General features: G+C 41.0%; 1 protein-coding gene across 1 annotated transcript in view; it reads right to left on the bottom strand.

The window, feature by feature from the left end:
- The window catches only part of LOC130277498 (mucin-5B-like), a 139,772-nt gene that overhangs the window by 15,926 nt on the left and 98,503 nt on the right, over positions 1–25,343 (bottom strand). Inside the window, exons 10-12 of the mRNA XM_056528173.1 lie at positions 13,111–13,209; positions 9,869–9,997; positions 7,124–7,169 (exon numbers count right to left, since the gene is read on the bottom strand). Of these exons, the coding sequence (XP_056384148.1) occupies positions 7,124–7,169; positions 9,869–9,997; positions 13,111–13,209 (274 nt within the window). The remainder of the gene's footprint in view (positions 1–7,123; positions 7,170–9,868; positions 9,998–13,110; positions 13,210–25,343) is intronic.

The raw sequence follows: 25,343 nt of genomic DNA, 5'->3' as shown, positions 1-25,343 counted from the left end.
GGCATAGCACAGAACAGAATTAGCAATCAACTGATTCCTATAGCTAGTCCCCTATGGGGACATAAAAAGTGTAAAACAAAAGTTAAAAATAAAAAGTAGGAAAAATATGAAAAGTCCCCTCCCCCAATAAAAAAATTGTCCCTTTTTCCCATTTTACCCCCAAAAACCATAAAAATAAATTAATAAACACATTTGATATTGCCGCATGTGTAAATGTCCGAACTATCAAAATATGTTAATGATTGCGCACGATGAATGGCGTAAACGTAAAAAAATAAAAAGTCAAAAATTGCTGCTTCTTTGTAACATTTTATTCCCAAAAAAATACAAAAAGTGATTTCAAAGTTTCATATATGTAAATGTGGTAACAATAAAAAGTACAGACCACGGCGCAAAAAGTGAGCCCTCATACCGCCCCATATACGGAAACATTAAAAAGTTATAGGTGGCCAAATGGGGCGATTTTAAACATACTGATTTTGTACAAAAAGTTTGAGATTTTTTTTTAAGCGGTACAATAATAGAAAAGTGTGTAACCATGGGTATCATTTTAATTGTATTGACCCACAGAATAAAGAAAGCATGTAATTTTTTATCGTAAAATGTACAGTGTGAAAACGAAAGCTTCCAAAATTCGCAAAATTGTGGTTTTCATTAAAATTTTCTCTGTAAAAATTTTTTTTGCGGTTCGCCGTACATTTAATTGAAAAAAAGGATGATTTGTTGCCCAAAAAAATAAGCCGTTATATGGGTCTGTGGATGGAAATATAAAAGAGTTATGGATTTTAGAAGGCAAGGAGGAAAAAATGAAAACGCAAAAATAAAATTGGCCTGGTCCTGAAGGTGAAAATGGGCTTGGTCCTTAACCCCTTAAGGACCCAGCCAATTTTCACTGTAGGACCCAGCCATTGTTTGCACATCTGACCACTGTCACTTTAAGCATTAATAACTCTGGGATGCTTTTACCTTTTATTCTGGTGGTAAAATTTTGTCGATACTTGCATAATTTCTTGGTGAAAAATTCCAAAATTTGATGAAAAAAATAAAAATTTTGCATTTTTTTTTACTTTGAAGCTCTCTGCTAATAAGGAAAATGAATATGCCAAATAAATTATATATTGATTCACATATACAATATGTCTACTTTATGTCTGCATCATAAAGTTGACATGTTACTTTTGGAAGACATCAGAGGGCTTCAAAGTATAGCAGCAATTTTCCAATTTTTTTCACAATTTTCAAAATCAAAATTTTTCATAGACCAGTTCAGTTTTGAAGTGGATTTGAAGCATTTTCATATTAGAAATACCCCATAAATGACCCCATTATAAAAACTGCACCCCTCAAAGTATTCAAAATGACATTTAAAAGGTTTGTTAACCCTTTAGGTGTTTCACAGGAATAGCTGCAAATTGAAGGAGAAAATTTAAAATCTTAATTTTTTACACTGGAATGTTCTTGTAGACCCAGTTATTGAATTTTTACAAGGGGTAAAAGGAGAGAAATCTTCATAAATTGGGTAACCCAATTTCTCTCAAGTAAGGAAATACCTCATATGTGTATGTCAAGTGTTCGGCAGGCGCAGTAGAGGGCTCAGAAGGGAAGGAGCGAGTTTTGGAGAGTGAGTTTTTTTTTTAAATGGTTTTTGGGGGACATGTCACATTTAGGCTGGAACTCCACTGAGGGTTTTTTTTGCAAAAACGCCATAAAAAAACAGCAATATTCCCGCATGGTGTTTTTTCAGTGAAAAAACACAGCGTCCAGATGTTAGCTGCAAGTCAATAGTAAACTGCAAAATGCCAGATTCACTTGTCGTTTTTCAGTTTGGCGTTTTTTTCAATCCTTTTGGCGTTTTTCAGCAATTTCGGGCTCAGAGGCTGGATTTTCAAATCACCCGACAAAACCTAGTTTGGCATTTTTTGCCCTGAAATCGTGGCGTTTTCCTACCATACAAGTCTATGGGAGAGCAAAAACGCCAAGAAAAACGCCATGTTGGTTTAAAATTTTGCGTTTTTGCAGGCGGTTTTTATTCTTTTTTTTTACTTTAGTGATCCAAAAAAATGATGGTGATACCTTTTTTATTAAAATTTCGTAGGGTACCATAAAAATTATAATAATAATGATAAAAAAGATACAGTAGTGATGGAAAAAATTGTATCTAACGAAATGTATCTTTTTTATTACGAAATGTTTAATAATTTTTAAACAGGGATCAATTTATGTGGGCGGGTAAAGCACTAAAAATGTAGCCGACAATAATAAAATGTAGTGTGTGTGTGTGTGTGTTTCACTTTTTTTTGTAACATTTTTTCAATAGTATTACTACTCACAACATGGAACACACTGTTCCATGATGGGCGTAGTAGTAACCTGTACTTATTGACAGAGGGTCCGTTGCGATCCTCTTGTATAATGTATAGATGCGGCGGCCGCTCTTCTATGGTCCCCTGCACTGACGTATATATACACATATTCATATTTCCCGCAGAGAGCTGTGATTGGCCAGATGGTTCCAGCCAATCACAGCTCTCTGTGAGAATTCGGAACCATAGGAGAGCGGCCACTGCATCCATAAATTATACAGGAGGATCACAGCGGGTGTCAGGAGTGATACCCGCAGTGATCTTTCCTTAACTACAAGTACTACTACTCCCAACATGGAGTACACTCTGCTCCATGCTGGGAGCTGTAGTACCTGCATTAATAGACAGATCACAGTGGGTGTCAGAAGTTACACTCACTGCGATCTGTCTATTAATGCAGGTACTAAAGCTTCCAGCATGGAGCAGAGTGTGCTCCATGTTGGGAGTAGGATTACCTGCAGTTAAAGGTAAAAAAAAAAAAAAACTTTTTTCTTTTAAATCAACTGGTGGCAGAAAGTTAAACATATTTGTAAATTACTTCTATTAAAAAATCTTAATCCTTCCTGCTGAATGCTACAGAGGAAATTCCTTTGTTTTTGGAACACTGATGACATCACGAGCACAGTGCTCTCTGCTGACATCTCTGTCCATTTTAGCAACCATGCATAGCAGATGTATGCTAAGGGCAGCATGGTGGCTGAGTGGTTAGCACTGCTGCCTTGCAGTGCTTGGGGACTTGGGTTCAAATCCCACTAAGGACAACATTAAATAAAGCGTTATTATTATTATTATAATAACGTCAGCAGAGAGAACTGTGCTCGTGATGTCATCAGAGAGCATTCCAAAAAGAAAAGAATTTCCTCTGTAGAATTCAGCAACTAAAGTACAGGAAGGATTAAGATTTTTTAATAGAAGTAATTTACTACTGACACCAACTGTGACCATCCTGTCTATAGCAGAGATGCAGAGCGGCTGTATACATCGCTCACATCCCTCCTCTGCACTGTACTCTGGGCCGGCCACTCATTCATTCATCTTTTCCTCAGAGCTGTGATTGGCTGCAACCATCCGGCCAATCACTGCTCTGGGCAGAAAATATGAACGGCCAGTGATGTGAATAGAGCAGAGATGTGAGCGCTGTATAGAGCCACATCTCTGCTATATTATGGACGATCGCATCGGGTGTCAGACTGACACCCGGGGTGATATGTCTATAGTACAGGTACTACTACTCCCATCATGGAACGGTGTGTTCCATGCTGGGAGTAGTAGTAGTAGTACTACATAAAAAAATGTGAAAAAAAAGAGAAAAAAAAGTTAAACACATACAACTTATCTATAAAAAAATTTATTAAAATTTTGTTTTAGTTAAATACATTTTTACATCCCTACTGCGTTCGTTTTTTTCCGTTTTTTTTTGTTGGTACCCAACTATTTTGTAAAAAAAAACACAAAAGGGGCCAAAAAAGGCAAATTCCACACAAAGGTAAAAACGCCAGAAAAAAATGCCAGAAAAAACGCCAAAACGCAGGGGAAAACTGGCAGTTTTTCTGGTGTTTTTATGCCACAAAAATTGCAGGGCAAAAAACTCTGTGGAGTCCTAGCCTTAGCAAGCCCCTATGGTTCCAGAAGAGCAAAAAAATACTATTTTGGAAACTACACCCCTCAAGGCACATAATAAGGGTTCCAGTGAGCCCTAACACCCCACAGGTGTTTGACGACTCTTCGTTAAATTTGGATGTGTAAATTATTATAATTTTTTTTCACTAAAATGCTAGTTTTCCCTCAAATTAAACATTTTTACAAGGGATAATAGGACAAAATGCCCCCCAACATGTGTAACCCCATCTCTTATGAGTATGGAAATGCCCCATGTGTGGACGTCAAGTGCTCTGCTGGCGCACTACAATGCTCAGAAGAGAAAGAGCACCATTGAACTTTTGGAAAAAAAAATTGTTTGGAATGGAAGTCAGGAGCTATGTGCGTTTACAAAGTCCCCCTTTCTGCCAGAACAGTGGACCCTGCCACATGTGACCCTATTTTGGAAACTACACCCCTCACAGAATTTAATAAGGTGTGCAGTGAGTATTTACACCCCACTGGCGTTTGACAGATCTTTGGAACAGTGGGCTGTGCAAATGAAAAATTACATTTTTCATTTTCACCGACCACTGTTCCAAAAATGCTCACTGTTCCCCTTATTACATTACATGAGGGATGTAGTTTCCAAAATGGGGTCACATGTGGGGGGGGGGTCCATTGTTCTGGCACTATGGGGGCTTTGTAAACACACATGGCCTTCAATTCCGGATAAAATTTCTCTTCAAAAGCCCAATGGCGCTCCTTCTCTTCTGAGCATTGTAGTTCGCCCGCAGAGCATTTTACATCCACATAAGGGGTATGTTCTTACTCAAAAGAAATGGGGTTACATATTTGGGGGGGGGGCTTCTTTCCTTTTTTCCCTTGTTAAAATGAAAAATTTAGGGTAACACCAGCATTTTAGTGAAAATTCTAATTTTCATTAAACACCTATGGGGTGTTAAGGCTCACTATACCCCTTGTTACGTTGAGGGGTGTAGTTTCCAAAATGGGGTCACATTTGGGTATTTCTTTTTTTGCGTTTATGTCAGATCAAATGTACATGGTGCACTCTCACTCCTAAGCCTTGTTGTGCGCCCGCAGAGCATTTTACGCCCACATATGGGGTATTTCCGTACTCAGGAGAAATTGCTTTTAACGCTTGTGAAAATAAAAAGTTTGGGGCAACACCAGCATGTTAGTGTAAACATTTTAATTTTTTTTTACACTAACAAGCTGGTGTAGCCCCCAACTTTTCCTTTTCATAAGGGGTAAAAGGAGAAAAAGCCCCCCCAAATTAGTAGTGCAATTTCTCCCGAGTACGGAAATACCCCATATGTGTCCCTAAACTGTTTCCTTGAAATACGACAGGGCTCCGAAGTGAGAGAGCGCCATGCGCATTCGAGGACTAAATTAGGGATTGCATAGGGGTGGACATAGGGGTATTCTATGCCAGTGATTCCGAAACAGGGTACCTCCAGCTGTTGCTAAACTCCCAGCATACCTGGACAGTCGGTGGCTGTCCGGAAATGCTGGGAGTTGTTTTGCAACAGCTGGAGGCTCTGTTTTTGAAACCCTGCCATACAACACGTTTTTCATTTTTATTGTGGGGGGGGGGGGCAGTGCAAGGGGGTGTATATGTAGTGTTTTACCCTTTATTATGTGTTAGTGTAGTGTTTTTAGGGTACATTCGCTCTGGCGTGTTACGGTGAGTTTCCCGCTAGGAGTTTGCACTGCAGCGAAAAATTTGCCGCAGCTCAAACTTCAAGCAGGAAACTTACTGTAAACCTGCCTGTGTGAATGTACCATGTACATTCACATGGGTGGGGGGGCAAACCTCCAGCTGTTTCAAAATTACAACTCCCAGCATGGACTGATAGACCGTGCATGCTGGGAGTTGTACTTTTGCAACAGCTAGAGGCACACTGGTTGGAAAACCTTCAGTTAGGTTCTGTTACCTAACTCAGTATTTTCCAACCAGTGTGTCTCCAGCTGTTGCAAAACTACAACTCCCAGCATGTACTGATCGCCGAAGGGCATGCTGGGAGATGTAGTTATGCAACAGCTGGAGGTATGCAACTACAACTCCCAGCATTCCTGAGACAGCTGTTTGAGCATGCTTAGATGCAGTTTTGCAACATCTGGAGGGCTACAGTTTAGAGACCAGTGCACAGTGATCTCCAAACTGTGGCACTCCAGATGTTGCAAAACTACAAACCCCAGCATGAACAGACAGCAAACTGCTGTGTGGGCATGCTAGGAGTTGTAGTTTTGCAACATCTGGAGGGCTACAGTTAGAGACCACTGTGTAGTGGTCTCAAACTGTAGCCCTCCAGATGTTACTAGGCAACTCACCGGCTTGCGTAGGATCCAAGGAGCCAGCCGCACGACAACGCCGCCCGCTGATCACCGTCGCCCACAGCCTCCGCAGATCGGTAAGTGACCATCAGTGCCGGTCTCTGTCGGATTCTCCGTCCTGCCCCGCCTATTGTGGGTGGGCAGAACGGGGAAAACGAAAGTTAACCCCCCTGCCCTCGATCTGCTATTGGTCGTCGCGTCTATACGACCAATAGCAGGGATAGGAGGGATGGCACCCCTGCCACCTCACTCTTATCCCTTCAGGGGGATCGTTGGTGTCTTGGACAACCACGATTCCCCTTATATTCCGGGTCCCCATAGACCCGGAATGACCCAGAATCATGCAAATTGCAAGTGTGAATTCACTTGCGATTTTCCGCGATTGCCGACATGGGGGGTCTGATGACCCCCCTGGGCATTTGCGCGGGGTGCCTGCTGATCGATATCAGCAGTCACCCCGGTCCGGTCCCTGCCCGGCGCACGGCGGGGACCGGAATTCCCATGGGCGTACCTGTACGCCCTGGTTCCTTAAGACCCAGTTACACAGGCCGTATCCATACGCCCTGGGTCCTGTACGGGTAAAAAAAAAAGTCAGTGTCTTCCCGCTTTCATGTATCTGTTTTGTGCAGCTCATGGTTCTGAAGGAAGGCTATCCAATGCATCCACTACTCTCTCAGTAAAGTAATATGTTCTGATATTACTGCATAAACCTTTGCCCCTCTAATTTAAAACTGTCTTCTTGTGATAGTTTTTCTTTTAAATACACTTTCCTCCTTTACCAAATATACTCTCCACCTATTTTTTTTCTTTGAAAACAATCTTACCCTTGCATCTTGAACAGCACCCATTCTCACTCACTTCAATAACGCCCTTTTCAAAAGAAAAACATTAAATAAATGCATAAATTAAGTAAGTGGAACACAAACAAGTAAAGACATTACAAATTGTAAAAGGCTTGCATGTGAGATACTTAGTGGCATAGGTTAACTTCCAAACATCATAATAATGTCCCTGTGTTGATCCCAAAGGTAAAACTAACCAGTGTATGTGAGTAATCTAACCTTTCTTCATATGACCATTTTAACAGCAAGAAGCAGCATGGCACAACTTTACTTGTTGCCTCATGACACAGATATTAAATACTCCAACTTTATTTAAAAGGGTACTCCACTGGCCCAGCATCCGAAACATTTTGTTGCCACGCCCCCTCCCATAGACTTTCATTGAGGGGGTGTGACGTGATGTCACAAGGGGTGTGGCTGTGACATCACGACGTCACAACGTTTTGGAACAAAATGTTCAGGATGCTGGGCCAGTGGAGTACCCCTTTAATAGTTTCGGGAGACTTCAATTTCTGTTGGAGGTCCCACCAAGTTAGGTTGTGCCCCTCTCTACGACAGCTTGCCCTGCACAAACACACCCTGCATGGTTGTAAAAATAGAGTGGTAATTTTAGTTTTTGATCAGGTATTTACGAGCACCAAAAAGAATCTATATTGCCTATAAATATGATAATTAATAAGTTGTCATTATACTAAGCGTTAGGCTATGCTCACACGGTAGAATGTCCATGCAGAATTCTGCATGAATATTCTGCACGGAAATTCCTCAGCAGAAGATTCCCATTGATTTAAATGGGATTCTGCTGTTTTGTTCACACAGCAGAATTTCTGTGGCAGCAACATCACGGACATTCCACTGTGTTAACATAGCCTAAGAAGTATTTCTCCAGTAGTGTTGTTACCTTTTTTTTCACCATCGGTCAACTCCTGTGTGGCATAATCTGTTATCTGGGATTAGTAGGCAGTCGTGTAGTGTAATTAATGTAATTATATTAAAGGGAAACGGTCATCAGTATCACCCTCACTAACCTGTTCATATAAGCTTGTAGTGAGGGTGAGGATCAGTGAGTATGATTTTCCTCAGTATCACCAGCTCTACAAGCCTATACCAATAAATTGGTGATGCTAACCTTTAAAGTTTATTTTTATTTTTAAAATGATTAAACCATATACTGTAATAGAATGGTTCTAGAAAACAACAATTAAATCAACTGTACAGTTTTATAAATGATATATAGTTTAGAGCAGCATTCACAATTATTTTGGTTGCTGTTGTAATATATAATTAACTTTTTTTATACACATACCCTTACTACTTTGCTGAGCTTCTATAATGCAGTAATCTGTGCTGCATTGCATTCTGGGAGATGTTTTATTGACTTCATCTGTAACATTACAGACGTGCTAAGAACTTGAACTAATTTTAATAGTGTGATATTTTGGTCAAATGCTATGACCTTTATCAAACAGTTGAATTGTAGTGCTTTGGAGATTCAATGTAGATTGTTTAGCACTGCAGAATGGCAATAAGTGTCGAAAGGAAAGAGTGATTTTCCTGTCAAAACTGATATCATAGTCCTGCAGTGGTGAACAAGCTCCGTTGATGCTAGCATAAAGAACAGCAATCTGATTGTTTCATAATGGTCACAGTATCAACATTTTTTATTGCAAGTGAAAAAAGTAAGCAAATATTTAGTACTGAGCATTTTTGTAATCTTGTGTTTAGAGATGAGCGAACGTACAGTAAATTTGATTCGTCACAAACTTCTCTGCTCGGCAGTTGATGACTTATCCTGCATAAATTAGTTCAGCTTTCAGGTGCTCCGGTGGGCTGGAAAAGGTGGATACAGTCCTAGGAAAGAGTCTCCTAGGACTGTATCCACCTTTTCCAGCCCACGGGAGCACCTGAAAACTGAACTAATTCATGCAGGATAAGTCATCAACTGCCGAGCGGAGAAGTTCGTGACAAATCGAATTTACTGTAAGTTCGCTCATCTCTACTTGTGTTGTGAGATCTTTCTCATTTCTCATGATCTTTTTTTTATTTGACTATGCTACAGGGTCTGTAAAGTTAATGTAGTTCATAATATAGTGTCTGTACCTGTGTGTGATAGTTTTCTCACAATTCTTCTGTGATTTTTAACCCAATATTTATTTTTAACAGCATACAAAAGGACTGTTGTCTTAGATTTTTCCCAGATTGCAATGCGGCCGATTGAAAACCACTGGTCTTTTGATGGATGCTGCTAATGTATGTTTCAATGGGTAGGGTGGCTGATGTGTGGGAGGGCGGAAAATTGAATTATGGGATTTGTAGTCAAAAAAGAAAAACTCAAACAGGAAATACCAGTTCACAAAACGCTAGCCACAGTGTTATGGTAATCTCACAACCATTTAGCCCCAAGACAAGTGCAGATCCTTCCTAAGCATGTCCATTACTGTCTGCCAGGTACGTACTAAAATCACCTTATGGTCGATAACCCCTTTAACCGCTTCATAGGAGCAAGCTTATTATAGACACTGATCATAGAATAGAAACATTTATATCAGATGTCAAAATTTGAAATGACATGGATACATGTCTAAGTCAGGAATCAGTTCAAGGTAAGTAAATAGTAAGAAATTGTTATTTTCCCTTTCTCAACTACATCCAGTACCACTAGGTACTTTAGAATTTAGGTGTTTAAATGCAGTCTAATGTTTCATTCCTTCAAGATGGATAACTTACTGATTCGCAGTCTTCAGCATTCACAGCAGTGCAGGTGTTATTGTTTAAAACAGAATAGAACTTTCCATTGACTTGAGTACATCCATAAGATATACATTTGTCTTTTGGTGAAGGCCATGATTCCCCTGCCTTATAAAGAATAGAATACAAGTATAAATTATTTATAATCCATCCATACATTAATAATAGAAAATAAATGTTCAAAATACCTTGTGCCCTCATTTTTTAATGGTTTCAGGTACATTGGGGCATTTATTACTGTAGGTGAAGTATTTTTGTACAACTTTTTTGTGTGCTAGTAATGTGTAGGTGCACCAAATGTATTAAATGGTCACATGGCATTTGATAAATTTTCTCCGGGTACATATTTGCTGAAATGCTACTCCACACACACCAATAATCTGTGTCTGGGCTGGTGTATTTTTGTAATTTTTTTTGTTGTTGTTTGCTCAAAAATTATTTCAGTTGATAAATTAATTGCCACTGCAAAAGACTAAGCTTTACAGCTGATCTGTACACACTAAAAAAAAAAAGTGTAAAACAAAAAGTCGCATAAAAAGAGCGCAGCACGCACCAACTGTGAGACAAATATACACACAAAAACATCTCTAAAGAAATGATAAATTCCCACCACTATTTTTTAGCATACTGTGGCCTTTCCTTGGCCATTGTAACATGAAACAACATTCAACATACAAGGTCACAGGCAATGCTGACCTGTGGCACATGAAACTGTTAAAACCCATGTATTAGATATATGTCTAATAGCACCTTTCTAGAGTGCAGTATTACATCTCCTGTATTGCTCTCACCAGGATGAGCTGCGTCAGTTGTTCGAAACACTCCCCCTCCATTCATCTCTGTGGGAGAGGCGAAGAAACAGGAACGATGTGTCTCCGCAATTCCCATAGACATGAATGGAGGGGGCATGTTTGTACCAGCTAAGCTTCTATGCGCGGAAAGTCACACACAGAAGCTCAGCCGGGGTAGAGTCGGGCCCCATACGGGAGATCATGGGGGAGTCCCAGCGGTTGAACCCCCTGCAATCAAACCTTTCTTAGCACTGCACATCTGTATGTTTCCTTCTAACAATCGTCGTTCCAGAACAAATTAATACAGTCCTCCCTCAACTTACAATGGCCTTAGTTTACAATATTTTTAACATACAATTTTTCTAGGCCATTGTAACCTTAAACTATATTCAACATACAATGTTACGGATAGTCCAGATCTGCGAAATATGTCAATGGCTGGAGGAACTGTCCAAACAGAATGGGCATTAACTGGTAAAACACCTGTATTAGTAAAGTGCATGCACTGACTGGCTGTCTGTTAGTGCCTTCCTACATTACAGTGAGGTACTACATGTTCTGTGATACTCTTTACCTGTGCCAGGGTTAGCTACTTCTTTGGACACCGGGTGAGGGTGGCTCCATGTTAGTTTTTTTGGGACACTGTTTGCACTGTACAGGACCCTGAAGAAGCTCTGGTCCTCTAAATAAACAGTGATTCACAACTTCCAGCAGTTCTTTTTTACTTATATATGTAAGGGCTTGCTTTATCTGTATTAGAGATCTACTTATTTTTCTTTAATCCTCACTTTGTAAGAGCAAAGACAGCACTGAATACATATCCCTACATTATCTCCTTAAGGACGTAGGGCGTACCTGTACGCCCTACGCCCGGTCCCGGTGTTTAAAACGGGGTCACGCCATGACCCCGCATCACACCGGGTCGGTCCCGGCAGCCGGGACCCTGGGCTAACAGCGCGCTGCATCGATCGTTGTGCCGCGTGCTGTTAACCCTTCAGATGCGGTCGATCAAAGTTGACCGCCGCATCTGAAAATGAAAGTAAACGCTTCCTGGCAGCTCAGTCAGGCTGATCGGGACATTGCGATAAAATCGCGATGTTCCAGATCAGCGGGGACGCAGGCGGAGGTCTCCTTACCTGACTCCACGGCGTCCGATTGTCGATTGATTGCTCCAAGCCTGAGCTACAGGCTTGAGCAATCAAGCCCCTATCTCACTGATCCATGCAAAGCTATGGCTTTGCAGGGATCAGCATTGGAGATCAGTGTGTGCAGTGTTATAGGTCCCTATGGGAGCTATAACACTGCAAAAAAAAAGTGAAAAAAAAAGTTAACAAAGGTCATTTAACCCCTACCCTAATAAAAGTTTGAATCACCCCCCTTTTCCCATAAAAAAAAATGTGAAAATAAAAATAAAAAGAAACATGTGGTATCGCCGTGTGCGAAAATGTCCAATCTATAAAAATGTATTAATTAAATCGCACGGTCAATGGCGTGCACGCAAAAAAAATCCAAAATAGTGTATTTTTGGTCACTTTTTATATCATGAAAAAGTGAATAAAAAGCGATCAAAAAGTCTGATCAATACAAAAATGGTACCGATAAAAACTTCAGAACACGGCGCAAAAAGTGAGCCCTCATACCGGCCCATACGCAGAAAAATAAAAAAGGTATAGGGGTTAGAAGATGAGAATTAATTTACATATAAATTTTCCTGCATGTAGTTATGATTTTTTTTCCGAAGTACGACAATATCCAACCTATATAAGTAGGGTATCATTTTAATCGTATGGACCTACAGAATAAAGATAAGGTGTTATTTTTACTGAAAAATGCACTGCGTAGAAACGGAAGCCCCGTTTTTTCTTCAATTTTGTCGCACAATAAATTTTTTTTTCTGTTTCGCTGTGTATTTTTGGGTAAAATGACTAATATGACTGCAAAGTAGAATTGGTGGCGCAAAAATAAGCAATCATATGGAATTTTATGTGCAAAATTGAAAGCGTTATGATTTTTAGAAGGTGATGAGGGAAAAATGAAAATGCAAAAACGGAAAAACCCTGCATCCTTAAGGGGTTAAATATGCATGTCCTCCACTATAGACGCCATTGCATACACAGAACATTGTGGCAAGATGGATTTTAAGCTCCATTTCTTTATTTTTTTATATTTTTTTTAGTAAGTAATCATACTAGTCATGATAATGTAAAGTTTATAGCTACAGCCCTGCTTGTGTGATCTTAACAGTAAAGTAAGGAGTGTACTGGGCATTTGGAGCCATAATATATCTGTGTTCATGAAGTATAAATGTGATCGAGAATTCCTGAGAAGAATGTCCACTGCACATATGATTTCTATTTAGATACCTTGACTAATTAATTTCACTGTTCTATGCCTATGAGTCATTGGTGAATCTGTAAGCTTTCTACCCACCTTCAAAGTTGCATTTTCTCCACTCGGTGTTATAATGTTGCATGCTGACGGTATACATTCACCACAGCACTTTCCCCTGGAAACCTTATACTGCTCACCCTGTAGTTAAGACAGACACAGTACAGGGATATTAGATAAGTGCTTGAAGTGGAATGAAATGCAGCTGAATTCAAAATAAATGAACCCTCATAATAAATTAGGTTTATATGCAAAATTTACAAACACTCAGTTAGAAAAATAATTTAACAATTTGTATAGCTTAAAACAACTAAAATAACAAGTAGTTTCTCTACTTCACTAATATCCCTGCATCTGCTTGCTTCAACCACTTTCTACAAATCTCACCAAAGAGTTTCTCGTTTGAAAAAAGAAAGCAATTGGGGCCTCCCACATCTCTTCAACGTCAATGAGACTCCTTGATTGGAGTTACCTGTGGTACATTCAGTTGATTGGAAATGAGTTAGAAAGACACATTCCTGTCTATATAAGGTCAAACAGCTGAAAATGCACAGCAGAGCAAAAACCATGAAAGCCATGAGGATCAAAGGAACTGCTCATGCCTTGGTTTTGAACTCAGAGACAGGATTGTGTGGAGCTACAGATCTTGAGAAGGATACAAAAATTTCTGGCTGCACTGAAAGTTCCCAAGAGCACAGTGACCTCCATAATTCTTAAATGGAAATTTTTTTAAGCAACCAGGACTCCTCCTAGAGTTGGCCACCCAACTCTGGCTGAGCTCCAAAGATCCTGTGTGCTGAAGGGAGAAACTTCCAGATGGTCAACCTAAATAGCTACCTACCTACCCACATAACTGGATACCTGCATACCCCTACCTAATTACATACCTGGCTACCTAACTACATACCTGCTTTTTTTTTTTTTTTTTTTTACTGTGCAGGACACCAAGGAGGGCATTATAACAGTATGAGGCCTATAGAAGGGGAGATTGTGTAGAGGAGGGCAGGGCACTGGAAAAATGTGGAGTCTAACAAGTTTGTCATAAAGAGGTTAAACTTTTTATATAATGTAGATAATACCATTATATACATTGGTTAAAAATGTGTATAAATTTGTGTGAAAAAAATGCTTTCCCCTTCAGCTTTTTCCTGTGTGTCTCTGTGAGAAGACCAAATACAAGAAATGTGGGTGGGACAAGCATGGCTTGTCAATAATCCTGCTGTGTGAGCCAGGAGCGTGTCACAGAGCCTTGCTTGTCCACACTTCCTGTATTTGATTTCTTTACAAAGACACACAGGCAAGAATAAACATTTTTTAACCAATGTATATGACAAATATACGTAAAATGTTTTATTTTCTGTATTATATAAAAAGTGTTCACTAATGACAGGTACACTTTAAGAGATGAGTTTTGGCTGGATCTTGATGTAAAAAAAAAAAAAGGAAAGAGGACACCCCAATCAGAAAAGACATTGATTGTGAGTCCCTCGATGTAAATGTAATCACTTCTATGGTATACAGATCCTGTGTACATCCTGGTATCTATCTCCATATGGTCCTGTATATAAACACGGATATGGTATACAGATCTGGGTACAGCTGGTAGCCACCTCTATATAGTCATGTATATAATCACTTATATGGTATACAGATACAGTGTACAGCATGTATCTACCTCTATATCCTCATTAATATAATCACCTTTATGGTATACAGATCCTGTGTACAGCTGGTATATACAGTTTAAACCAGAAGTTTACATACACTATATAAAAATACACATATGCATATTTTTCTCAGTATCTGACATGAAACCAGAATGAACCTTGCCCGTTTTAGGTCAATTAGCATTACCAAAATCATTTATATTTGCCAAATGCCGGACTAATGAGATAGATCATTTTTATAACTTTCTGCAAAGTCAAAAGTTTACATACATTTCATTAGTATTTGGTAGCATTGCCCTTAATCCCTTAAGGATGATCACCGCAAATGTACCGTGCTGCTAAGAAGTACTTAGCGCACAGCGCCGTACATTTATGGCACAGCTTTCCTGGATCACCGCGTCTCTGAACATGGTGATCGGAATGGGATGACTGCTGATATCTATCAGCAGCCATCGTGGCATATCGCCCAGTCTGTTACCTAACTTAGTGTTTCCCAATCAGTGTGCCTCCAGCTGTTGATCTACAACTCCCAGCATTCACGGTCTGTCAGTGCATGCTGGGAGTTGTAGTTTTGCAATAGTTGATGGTTAGCCACCCCCATGTGAATGTACAGGGTACATTCACACGGGCGGAGGTTTACAGAGAGTTTCCCTTTCAGTTTGAGCTGCAGCAAATTTTCCCCTGCAGCTCAAACTCCCAGCGGGAAACTCGATGTGAACCCTTGCCCGTATGAATGTACCCTAAAAACACTACACTAACACAAAATAAAGTTCAAAACACTATATATATACCCCCTTACACTGCCCCTCCCCCCAATAAAAATGTCTCATACGGCAGTGTTTCCAAAACAGAGCCTCCAGCTGTTGCAAAATAACTCCCAGTATTGCCGGACAGCCATTAACTGTTCAGGCAAGCTGGGCGTTGTGCAACAGCTGGAGGCACCCTGTTTGGGGAACACTATTGTGTCTGTCCCTATGCAAATCCCTAATTAAGGCCTTAAATGCGCATGGTGCTCTCTCAATTTGGAGCTCTGTTGTATTTCAAGGCAACAGTTTAGGGCCACATTTGGGGTATTTCCGTACTCGGGAAAAATTGCACTACAAATTTTGGGGGGCTTTTTCTCCTTTTACCCCTTATGAAAAGGTAAAGTTGGGCTCTACACCAGCATGTTAGTGTAAAAAAAATAAAAAATTTCACACTAATATGCTGGTGTTGCCCCCTACTTTTCATTTTTGCAAGAGGTAAAAGGAAAAAAAGACCCCCAAAATGTGTAGCATAATTTCTCCTGAGTACGGAAATACCCCATATGTGGACGTAAAATGCTCTGCGGACACACAACAAGGCTCAGGAGTGAGAGTGCACTATGTACATTTGAGGTCTAAATTGGTGATTTGCACAGGGGTGGCTGATAGTTACAGCAGTTCTGACATAAACACACAAAAAAAAAAATCACCCACATGTGACCCCATTTTGGAAACTACACCCCTCATGGAATGTAACAAGGGGTATAGTGAGCCTTAACAAATTTTCATCAAAGTTGGACGTGAAAATGAAAAATCTGATTTTTTTTTCACTAAAATGCTAGTGTTACCCCAAAGTTTTTATTTTTACAAGGGGTAATAGGAGAAAAAGCCCAGAAAATTTGTAACACCATTTCTTCTGAGTAAGAAAATACCCCATATGTGGATGTAAAGTGCTTTGCGGGCTAACTACAGGGCTCAGAAGAGAAGGAGCGCCATTGGGCTTTTTGAGAGAGAATTTGGCTGGAATTGTATGCCATGTGTGTTTACAAAGCCCCCATGGTGCCAAAACAATGGACCCCCTCACATGCGACCCAATTTTGGAAACTACACCCCTCATGTAATGTAATAAGGGGTACAGTGAGCATTTACACCTCACAGGTGTCTGACAGAATTTTGGAACAGTGGTCCGTGAAAATGAAAAATGCTATTTTTCATTTGCACAGCCCACTATTTAGAAAATCTGTCAAATGCCAGTGTGGTATAAATGCTCACTGCACCCCTTAAATTCTGTGAGGGATGCAGTTTCCAAAATGGGGTTACATGTGGGGGGGGGGTCCACTGTTCTGGCACCACGGGGGGCTTTGTAAACGCACAAGGCCCCCGACTTCTATTCCAACCCAATTCTCTTTCCAAAACCCCAATAGCACTCCTTCCCTTCTGAGCATTGTAGTTTGCCCGCAGAGCACTTTACATCCACATATGGGGTATTTCCATACTCAGAAGAAATTGTGTTACAAATTTTGGGGGGCTTTTTCCCCTATTACCCTTTGTAAAAATGAAAAATTTGGGATAACACCAGCATTTTAGTCCAAATTTAGCGAAAATTCATAAATCACCTCTGGGGTGTTAAGGCTCACTATACTCCTTGTTACGTTCCTTGAGGGGCGTAGTTTCCAAAATAGTGTGCCATGTGGTTATTTTTTTTGCTGTTATGGCACCATGGGGGCTTCCTAAATGTAACATGCCCTGCAAAAACCATTTCAGCAAAATTCGCTCTCCAAAATCCCATTGTCGCTCCTTCCCTTCTGAGCCCTCTAGTGCACCCACAGAACACTTTACATCCATACATGAGGTATTTTCTTACTCATAAGAAATGGGGTTACAAATTTTGGGGGACATTTTTACCTATTACTTCTTGTGAAAATGAAAAATTTGGGGTTGCACCAGCATTTTAGTGAAAAATATAATTTTTTTCATTTTCACGTCCGACTATAGTGAAAATTTGTCAAACACCTGTGGGGTGTTATGGCTTACTGTACCCCTTGCTTCGTTCTTTGAGGGGTGTAGTTTCCAAAATAGTGTGCCATGTGAGGTTTTTTTTTTTGCTGTTCTGGCACCATGGGAGCTTCCTAAATGAGACATGCCCCCAAAAACCATTTCAGCAAAATTTGCTCTCCAAAAATCCCATTGTCGCTCCTTCCCTTCTGAGCCCTCTAGTTCACTCACACAGCACTTTACATCCACATATGAGGTTTTGCTTATTCGAGAGAATTAGGGTTACATATTTTGGGGGACATTTTTACCTATTACCCTTGTAAAATGAAGAAAAATGGGTTTACAAGCACATGTTAGTGTAAAAAAAAAAGATTTTGAATTTTCTCCTCCACTTTGCTGCTATTCCTGTGAAACACCTAAAGGGTTAAAAAACTTTCTGAATGTCATTTTGAATACTTTAAAGGTGTGCAGTTTTCATAATGGGGTCCATTATAGGGTATTTCTAACATAAAGACCCTCAAATTCACTTTGAAACTGAACTGGTCCCTGAAAAAAAAAAATCAGATTTTGAAATTTTCTTGAAAAATTTGAAAATTGCTGCTAAACTAAAAATATCTATAATGAGTTCAAGAACTTTAAACATGTCAACTTTATGATGCAAACACAAACTAGTCATATTGTATATGTGAATCAACATATTTATTTGGGATGTCTACTTTCCTTACAAGCAGAGAGCTTCAAAGTTCGAAAAATGCTAAATTTTCAAATTTTTCATGACATTTTGGATTTTTCCACCAAGAAATGATGCAAGTATTGACAAAAATTTTCCACTAACAGAAAGTAGAATATGTCACGAAAAAACTCTCAGAATTAAATTCATAAGTTAAAGCATCCCAGAGTTATTAATGCTTAAAGTGACAGTGGTCAGATTTGCAAAAAACGGCTACGTCCTTAAGGGGTTAAACTGTATGACTTGGGTCACTCGTTTTGGATCCTTCCAAAAGCTTCTTATAATAGTTGGTAGGAATTTTGGCCCATTTCTCCTGTCAGAACTGGTGTAACTGAGCCATTTTTGAAGGTCGCCTTGCTCCAACCTGCCTTTTCAGCTTTGCCTATAGATTTTAAATAGGATTGAGGTCAGGGCTTTGTGATGGCCACTACAAAACATTGACTTTGTTATCCTAAAGCCACTTTTTAACCAGTATGCTTCCTGTGATTGTCCATTTGGAAGACCCATTTCCCCCGAGCTTTAACTTCCTGGCTGATGTCTTGAGATATTGCTTTAGTATTGCCACATAATCTTCTTTTCTCATGATACCATCTATTTTGTGAAGTGCACCAGTCCCTCCTGCAGCCAAACAACCCCTCAACATGATGCTGCCACCCAGTGCTTCATAGTTAGGCTGGGTTCACACTACGTTTTGTCCCATACGGGACCACATACGGCAGGGGGAGCTGAAAACTTGCAGTCCCGTATGCGGTCCCGTATGTAATGCATTTCAATTAGCTGACCAGAGTGAAACGCTGACTCCGGTCGGCTCATTTTTGCCCCGTATGCGATTTTCCACCGGACCTAAAATCATAGTCGACCACGATTTTAGGTGCGGTGGGAAAACCACATACGGGGCAAAAAATGAGCCGACCGGAGTCAGCGTTTCATTGAAATGCATTACATACGGGACCGCATACGGGACTGCAAGTTTTCAGCTCCCCCTGCCGTATGTGGTCCCGTATGGGACAAAACGTAGTGTGAACCCAGCCTTAAGCTTCTCCCTTTTTCCTCCAAATTTAACTATGATCAATATGGCCAAACAGTTCAACTTTAGTTTTGTCAGACCACAGGACATGTCTCCAAAAATGTAGTTCTTTCTTCCTGTGTGCATTTGCAAACATTAATCTGGCTAATATATGTTTCTTTTGGTGTAATAGCTTCTTCCTGGCAGAGTGGCCTTTCAGTCCCTGTTGATACAGTACTCGTTTCACTGTGGATAATGACACAATCTTACCAGCTTCTGCCAGCATCTTCAAAGGTCTTTTGCTTTTGTTCTTGGGTTTATATGCACATGTCGGACCATAGCACGTTCATCTCTGAGACACAGAATCCGTCTCCTTCCTGAGCGAAATGATGGCTGGACATTCCCATCTTGCTTGTACTTGCGTATTATTGTTTGTACAGATGAACGAGGCACCTGCAGGTATCTGGGAATTGCACCCAAGGATGATCCAGACTTGTTCAAGTCTACAATTCTCTTGCTCATATATTGGCTGATTTCTTTAGACTTTCCCATGATGTTCTGGTGTTCATTAAAATACATCTACATGTGTGTCTCTAATTAACTCAGATGTTGCCAATAAACCAGAATCTTCCAAAGACATGACATCATGATATGGGCTGTCCCAAATTGTTTAAAGGGGTACTCCACTGGAAAACTTTTTTTTTACATCAACTGGTGCCAGAAAGTTAAACATACTTGTAAATTAAAAATAAGGTGCAGCTCACAACAGAAGGACAGAGGCAGTTAAAGCTAAAGCCGGACCCCACCGGCAACAATAATGTAAAATAATAAAAACCTATAGCTTATGCCTCTAGGACCTCACCAATGGTGCATAATGGTGTGGGCAAAGAAAATATAACAGCGTTTACTCAGAAATTGTTTTAATTCAGATTATAAAATATAATATATAAATAAATAAAACAGTAACAAAATATCACATTACACTGGCACTTATCTAATGAAAATCTCACTGGGCCCTAGTGAGATATCCAAAATGTAAAAAAGATATATGAATAAATTGATATTCAAATGAGTCCACAAATCTGCAGATGAAAAATGAAATTAAAATAAAATAAATCCGCAAAAGGTGTTTGGATTTGTGGCAAAATGATTGTAACATAAAGTCAATAAAAAAGTTGATGAATGGATGATACAGAGTATCTCTCACCACTGCTTCTGGCTTGTAGATGAGTCGCAGCCTTGTGTTCCTCGTGTGCCCCAATAGGTGGGGGGGGGGGCACAGGTTGGTATGTCTCCCTTAGCAGCCCCGTTGGCAGGGGGCGCAAATAGATGTTGCGTACCGTGAGCTCAGATAGCGGGGGAGCATGCAGAAGTTTCAGCGTTGGGGACTTTGTTTGCTGGCCGGCTTAGCACAGACGGCACTAGTCTGGCACTCCGGCAGGAGTGTCAGTCGGATTGGGTGCGACAACGGTTCTGATGGTGGTGGTGCGCCGGGAGGGATGGAAGGTCCGGGATTGGCGTCCCATTTGGAAGCAGGAAATGAGGCTATGCGATGCAATAGATGGTAAGGTTACAGCCAGGCAGGGCGGAGTAGGACAGATTTAACTCCTCTGTTGCCAAGATGTTTGCAGATGGACACTGATGGTCACTGTGTGAATAGTGCCAGATTTCTAAACGCGTTTCGGGGTACTGGGAAACAAGGACCTCCGACCCCTTCCTCAGTAGAAATGTGTATAAGTTACGGCAACAGAGGAGTTAAATCTGTCCTACTCCGCCCTGCCTGGCTGTAACCTTACCATCTATTGCATCGCATAGCCTCATCTGCTTCCACGTGGGACGCCAATCCCGGACCTTCCATCGCTCCCGGCGTACCACCACCATCAGACCCGTTGTCGCACCCGATCCGACTGACACGCCTGCCGGAGTGCCAGACTAGTGCCGTCTGTGCTAAGCCGGCCAGCGAACGAGGTCCCCAACGCTGAAACTTCTGCATGCTCCCCCGCTATCGGAGCTCACGGTACGCAACATCTATTTGCGCCCCCTGCCAACGGGGCTGCTAAGGGAGACATACCAACCTGTGCCCCCCTCCACCTATTGGGGCACACTAGGAACACAAGGCTGCGACTCATCTACAAGCCAGAAGCAGTGGTGAGAGATACTCTGTATCATCCATTCATCAACTTTTTTATTGACTTTATGTTACAATCATTTTGCCACAAATCCAAACACCTTTTGCGGATTTATTTTATTTTTATTTCATATTTCATCTGCAGATTTATGGACTCATTTGAATATCAATTTATTCATATATCTTTTTTACATTTTGGATATCTCACTAGGGCGCAGTGAGATTTTCATTAGATAAGTGCCAGTGTAATGTGATATTTTGTTACTGTTTTATTTATATATTATATTTTATAATCTGAATTAAAACAATTTCTGAGTAAACGCTGTTATATCTATCTTTGCCCACACCATTATGCACCATTGGTGAGGTCCTAGAGGCATAAGCTATAGGTTTTTATTATTATACTTGTAAATTACTTCTATTTAAAAAATCTTAACCCTTCCAGTACTTATCAGCTGTATACTACAGAGGAAGTTCTTTTCATTTTGAATTTCCTTTCTGTCTGACCACAGTGCTCTCTGCTGCCATCTCTGACCATTTTAGGAACTGTCCAGAGCAGGAGCAAATCCCCATAGCAAGCAGATTCTTGGACAGAGGTGTCATCAGAAAGCATTGTGGTCAGACAGAAAGGACATTCAAAAAGAAAAGAACTTCCTGTTGAGCATATAGCAGCTGATAAGTACTGGAAGGATTAAGATTTTTAAATAGAAGTAATTTACAAATCTGTTTACATTTCTGGCACCAGATGATTAAAATAAAAAAATATTTTCCAGGGTAGTACCCCTTTAAAGGAATAGTACTCCTAATGTGTGTACACATTTGACTTTGCAGAAAGTAATACAAATTCCTTTAAAAAAATATCTCTCTTATTAATCTGGTATTTGGCAAATATAAATAATTTTGCTAACCCTAATTGACCTAAAATGGTAAGGTTTAATCTGATTTCATGTCAGATAGTGAGAAAAACACGCATGTGTGTCTTTTTATATAGTGTATGCAAACTTCTGGTTTCAACTGTATCTCTATATGGCACTGTATATAATCACTAGAGATGAGCAAATCGAATCTGATGAATACAAATTTGTTATGAATTTCATGAAAAATCCGATTTGCAACGAATGCAAATATCGCCACAATTCTATTACGCAAATCTCTTCAGTAAACTCCATTTAGTGTGGTCCAGCCTCCAGGGCATCTAAAATGGCAGATCCACATGTGAGAACATGGGGCAAGGAACTCTGGGAAGGTGGTAACGAGGGTAGGCGGGAGGACCCTGAATCACATGCAGGATGCAGCCTATCGGCAGCCAGTCACCCCTGTGATGTCACAGCCCTATATAATCAGCAGCAGATTCCGGCTTGTCACTTCATCCTTTCAATGTAGAGAGTTAGGACAGCGATGTGTGTTACACAGACAAGCTTTTTCCAGCAGCGTTTCACCTCATAGTCACATCAGCGTTCTGGTGGACAGAAAGTAGTGCATTTTTCACAGAATTTTTATTTTTTTACTGCAGCCATTAACCTCCCAGTCACTTTCTACAGCAGTGTATTACAGAAAGGGACAGAGAGCTGTGTGTTGCTTCATACATTTGAACAAGCTGGCTCAGCTTGAGAAACAGCAGTGGAAGGAGGAATAATATTTAATCGCAACTCATTCTCTTTGTTAGTTATACTAGTCTGTAGACGGTATAATACCCAGAAGTCCATTCTTAATAGTCTTTCAGAAAGTGAAATCTTGGGTTTAGTACACAGCGACTGTTTGTTGCAGCACTGTTTGTGTACTGCTGGTGTTGTGCACAAATATGTTTTTTAAGCATACTGTAGCATACTTTTCTGCCCTCATCTAAGTAGTGTACTATTTTGTTAATCTGTCAAGGGCCTAGATCCTGTGAAAGTCGTCGCAAAAGTAATCACCGGCTGGTGTTTTACTCCAATACTTTTTTAAGCATACTGTAGCACATTTTTAGGCCCTCATAAGTGCATGCCACATGCCTACATCTAAATAGTGTACTATTTTGTACCTGTTAATCTATCAAGGGCCTAGATACTGTGAAAGGCCAGGCAAAAGTAATCACTGGCTGGTGTTTTACTTCAATACTTTTTTAAGCATACTGTAGCACATTTTTCTGCCCTCTTTGTTCCACAACAAATGGTCTGCTGTTTATACTAGTCTGTAGATGGTATAATACACACCCAGCAGTCCATTCCTAATAGTCTGTGAGAGAGTGCAATTTTGGGTTTAGTACACAGCAACTGTGTGCTGCAGTACTGTTGTGCACTGCTGGTGTTCTAAATCTAATCTAATCTAAATAGTGTACTATTTTGTACCTGTTAATCTGTCAAGGGCCTATATACTGTGAAAGGCTAGGCAAAAGTAATCACCGGCTGGTATTTTACTCCACTACTTCTTTAAGCGTACTGCAGCGCATTTTTGTGCCCACATAAGTGCATACCACATACTTATATCTAAGTAGTGTACTATTTTGTACCTGTTAATCTGTCAAGGGCCTAGATACTGTGAAAGAACAGACAAAAGTACACACCTGCTGCTGTTCTAGACAAATACTGTTTTAAGCCTAGTGAAGCGTATTGTACTCCCTCATATACACACTAAGTATGTCAGGCAGAGAAGTGCCAGGATGTGCACAGAGGAGTGGCAGAGGCCTAAATTAATCAGGCAGAGGCTGCAGCAGACTAGGGGCGAGTGGCAGCAGGAGTCGCAGCGAGAGGCCTGATCTCCTGGTATCAGCTAACAGTCATGTCTCGACCAGCAACCCATCTGCTGTCATTAATTCATTACCAACATGGTTATCCACTTCATCATAAGTGACATCTGATACCTCCAGTAGGTGGGTTCCTCAGACACAGCCCTCAGTTTGCATGGCCCGGGAGCAGTCGCTGTCCTCCCATTGCCTCTGTCCTATGCTGTTCCCTCCCCTAAAGTAGTATCTTATGTTGTGGGTTCAGCTCCACTATTCAGGGAAGACGATCTAATAGAGAACAGTCAGCAGCTACTGCCCAGCTAAGAAGTGGAGGAGACCTCCGCTGCTGCCTCCGCTACGTGGGCAAGTAGTGATGAGGAGAGTGACATGGTAGGCGGTGTTGCCAGCGTTCAGGGTCCTGAAGCAGGCACTGTCAATGAACCTGATGAGGACAACAGTGATGTGCAGACACTTGATGAGGATGAAGCCAATCGCAATTGGGAGCCGGGTGCGGAGGGGGCTTCATCATGTGTACCCATGAAGCAGCAGCTGAGCCAGCAAGGTGGTAGCATGGTTAGCAGTCAGCATGGTGGCAGAAGTGGAAATTCTGGAGGCAAACATGGCCAGGGGAGACCACTTGCTTTACAGCAGCATACCTTCCCAGGAGGTAGTAGAACAGGGGTTATTGGAGACAGCGGCAGTAGGGGACTGTTGGTGGGAAAATCAGCTACTCGGCAGCAGTTATTGATCAAGCATCTGGAGGAGGTTAATATAGCCACATGCAAGATGTGTCGGCAGAAGGTGAAGCGTGGCCAGGGTACCAATGTTGGCACCATGGCCCTGTGTCAACATATGCTGTGCCACCATAAAGAAGCCTGGGAGAACCGTGACTCCGATGTAGTGGTCCAGCCTGCTGCATCACCCAATGGCACACGGCTCCCTCTTTCAACCAAAGATAGCTGTGTGTCAAACCCTCCTTCTGTCACTCCAGATGCTCCTCCTACTTTTAGTCAGTAATTTCGCCAACAATGCATCGGCAAAGCCATGTCCAAAAGACAGCAGTATGCGCCCACTTATCCAACGGTGCAGAAGCTCAACGGTGAAGTTGCTGGTGCTGCAGTCCCTCCCTTTTCAAGTGGTGGACTCTTCACCTTTCAGAGAACTGATGGCTTGTGCCAAGCCGAGTTGGAGAGTGCCAATCTGTCATTTTTTTTGCGAAGAAGGCACTACCAGCCCTGCACAATTTTGTGGAAGAGAAGGTGGGCCAGTGCTTGAGCCTGTCGGTGTGTACCAAAGTGCAAGGCA

Source organism: Hyla sarda, chromosome 6 (genome assembly GCF_029499605.1).
Source record: "Hyla sarda isolate aHylSar1 chromosome 6, aHylSar1.hap1, whole genome shotgun sequence".
NCBI classification, from domain to species: Eukaryota; Metazoa; Chordata; class Amphibia; order Anura; family Hylidae; genus Hyla; species Hyla sarda.
The sequence above is the reverse complement of the archived record's forward strand: the minus strand, read 5'-3'. Positions and strand labels throughout refer to the sequence as shown.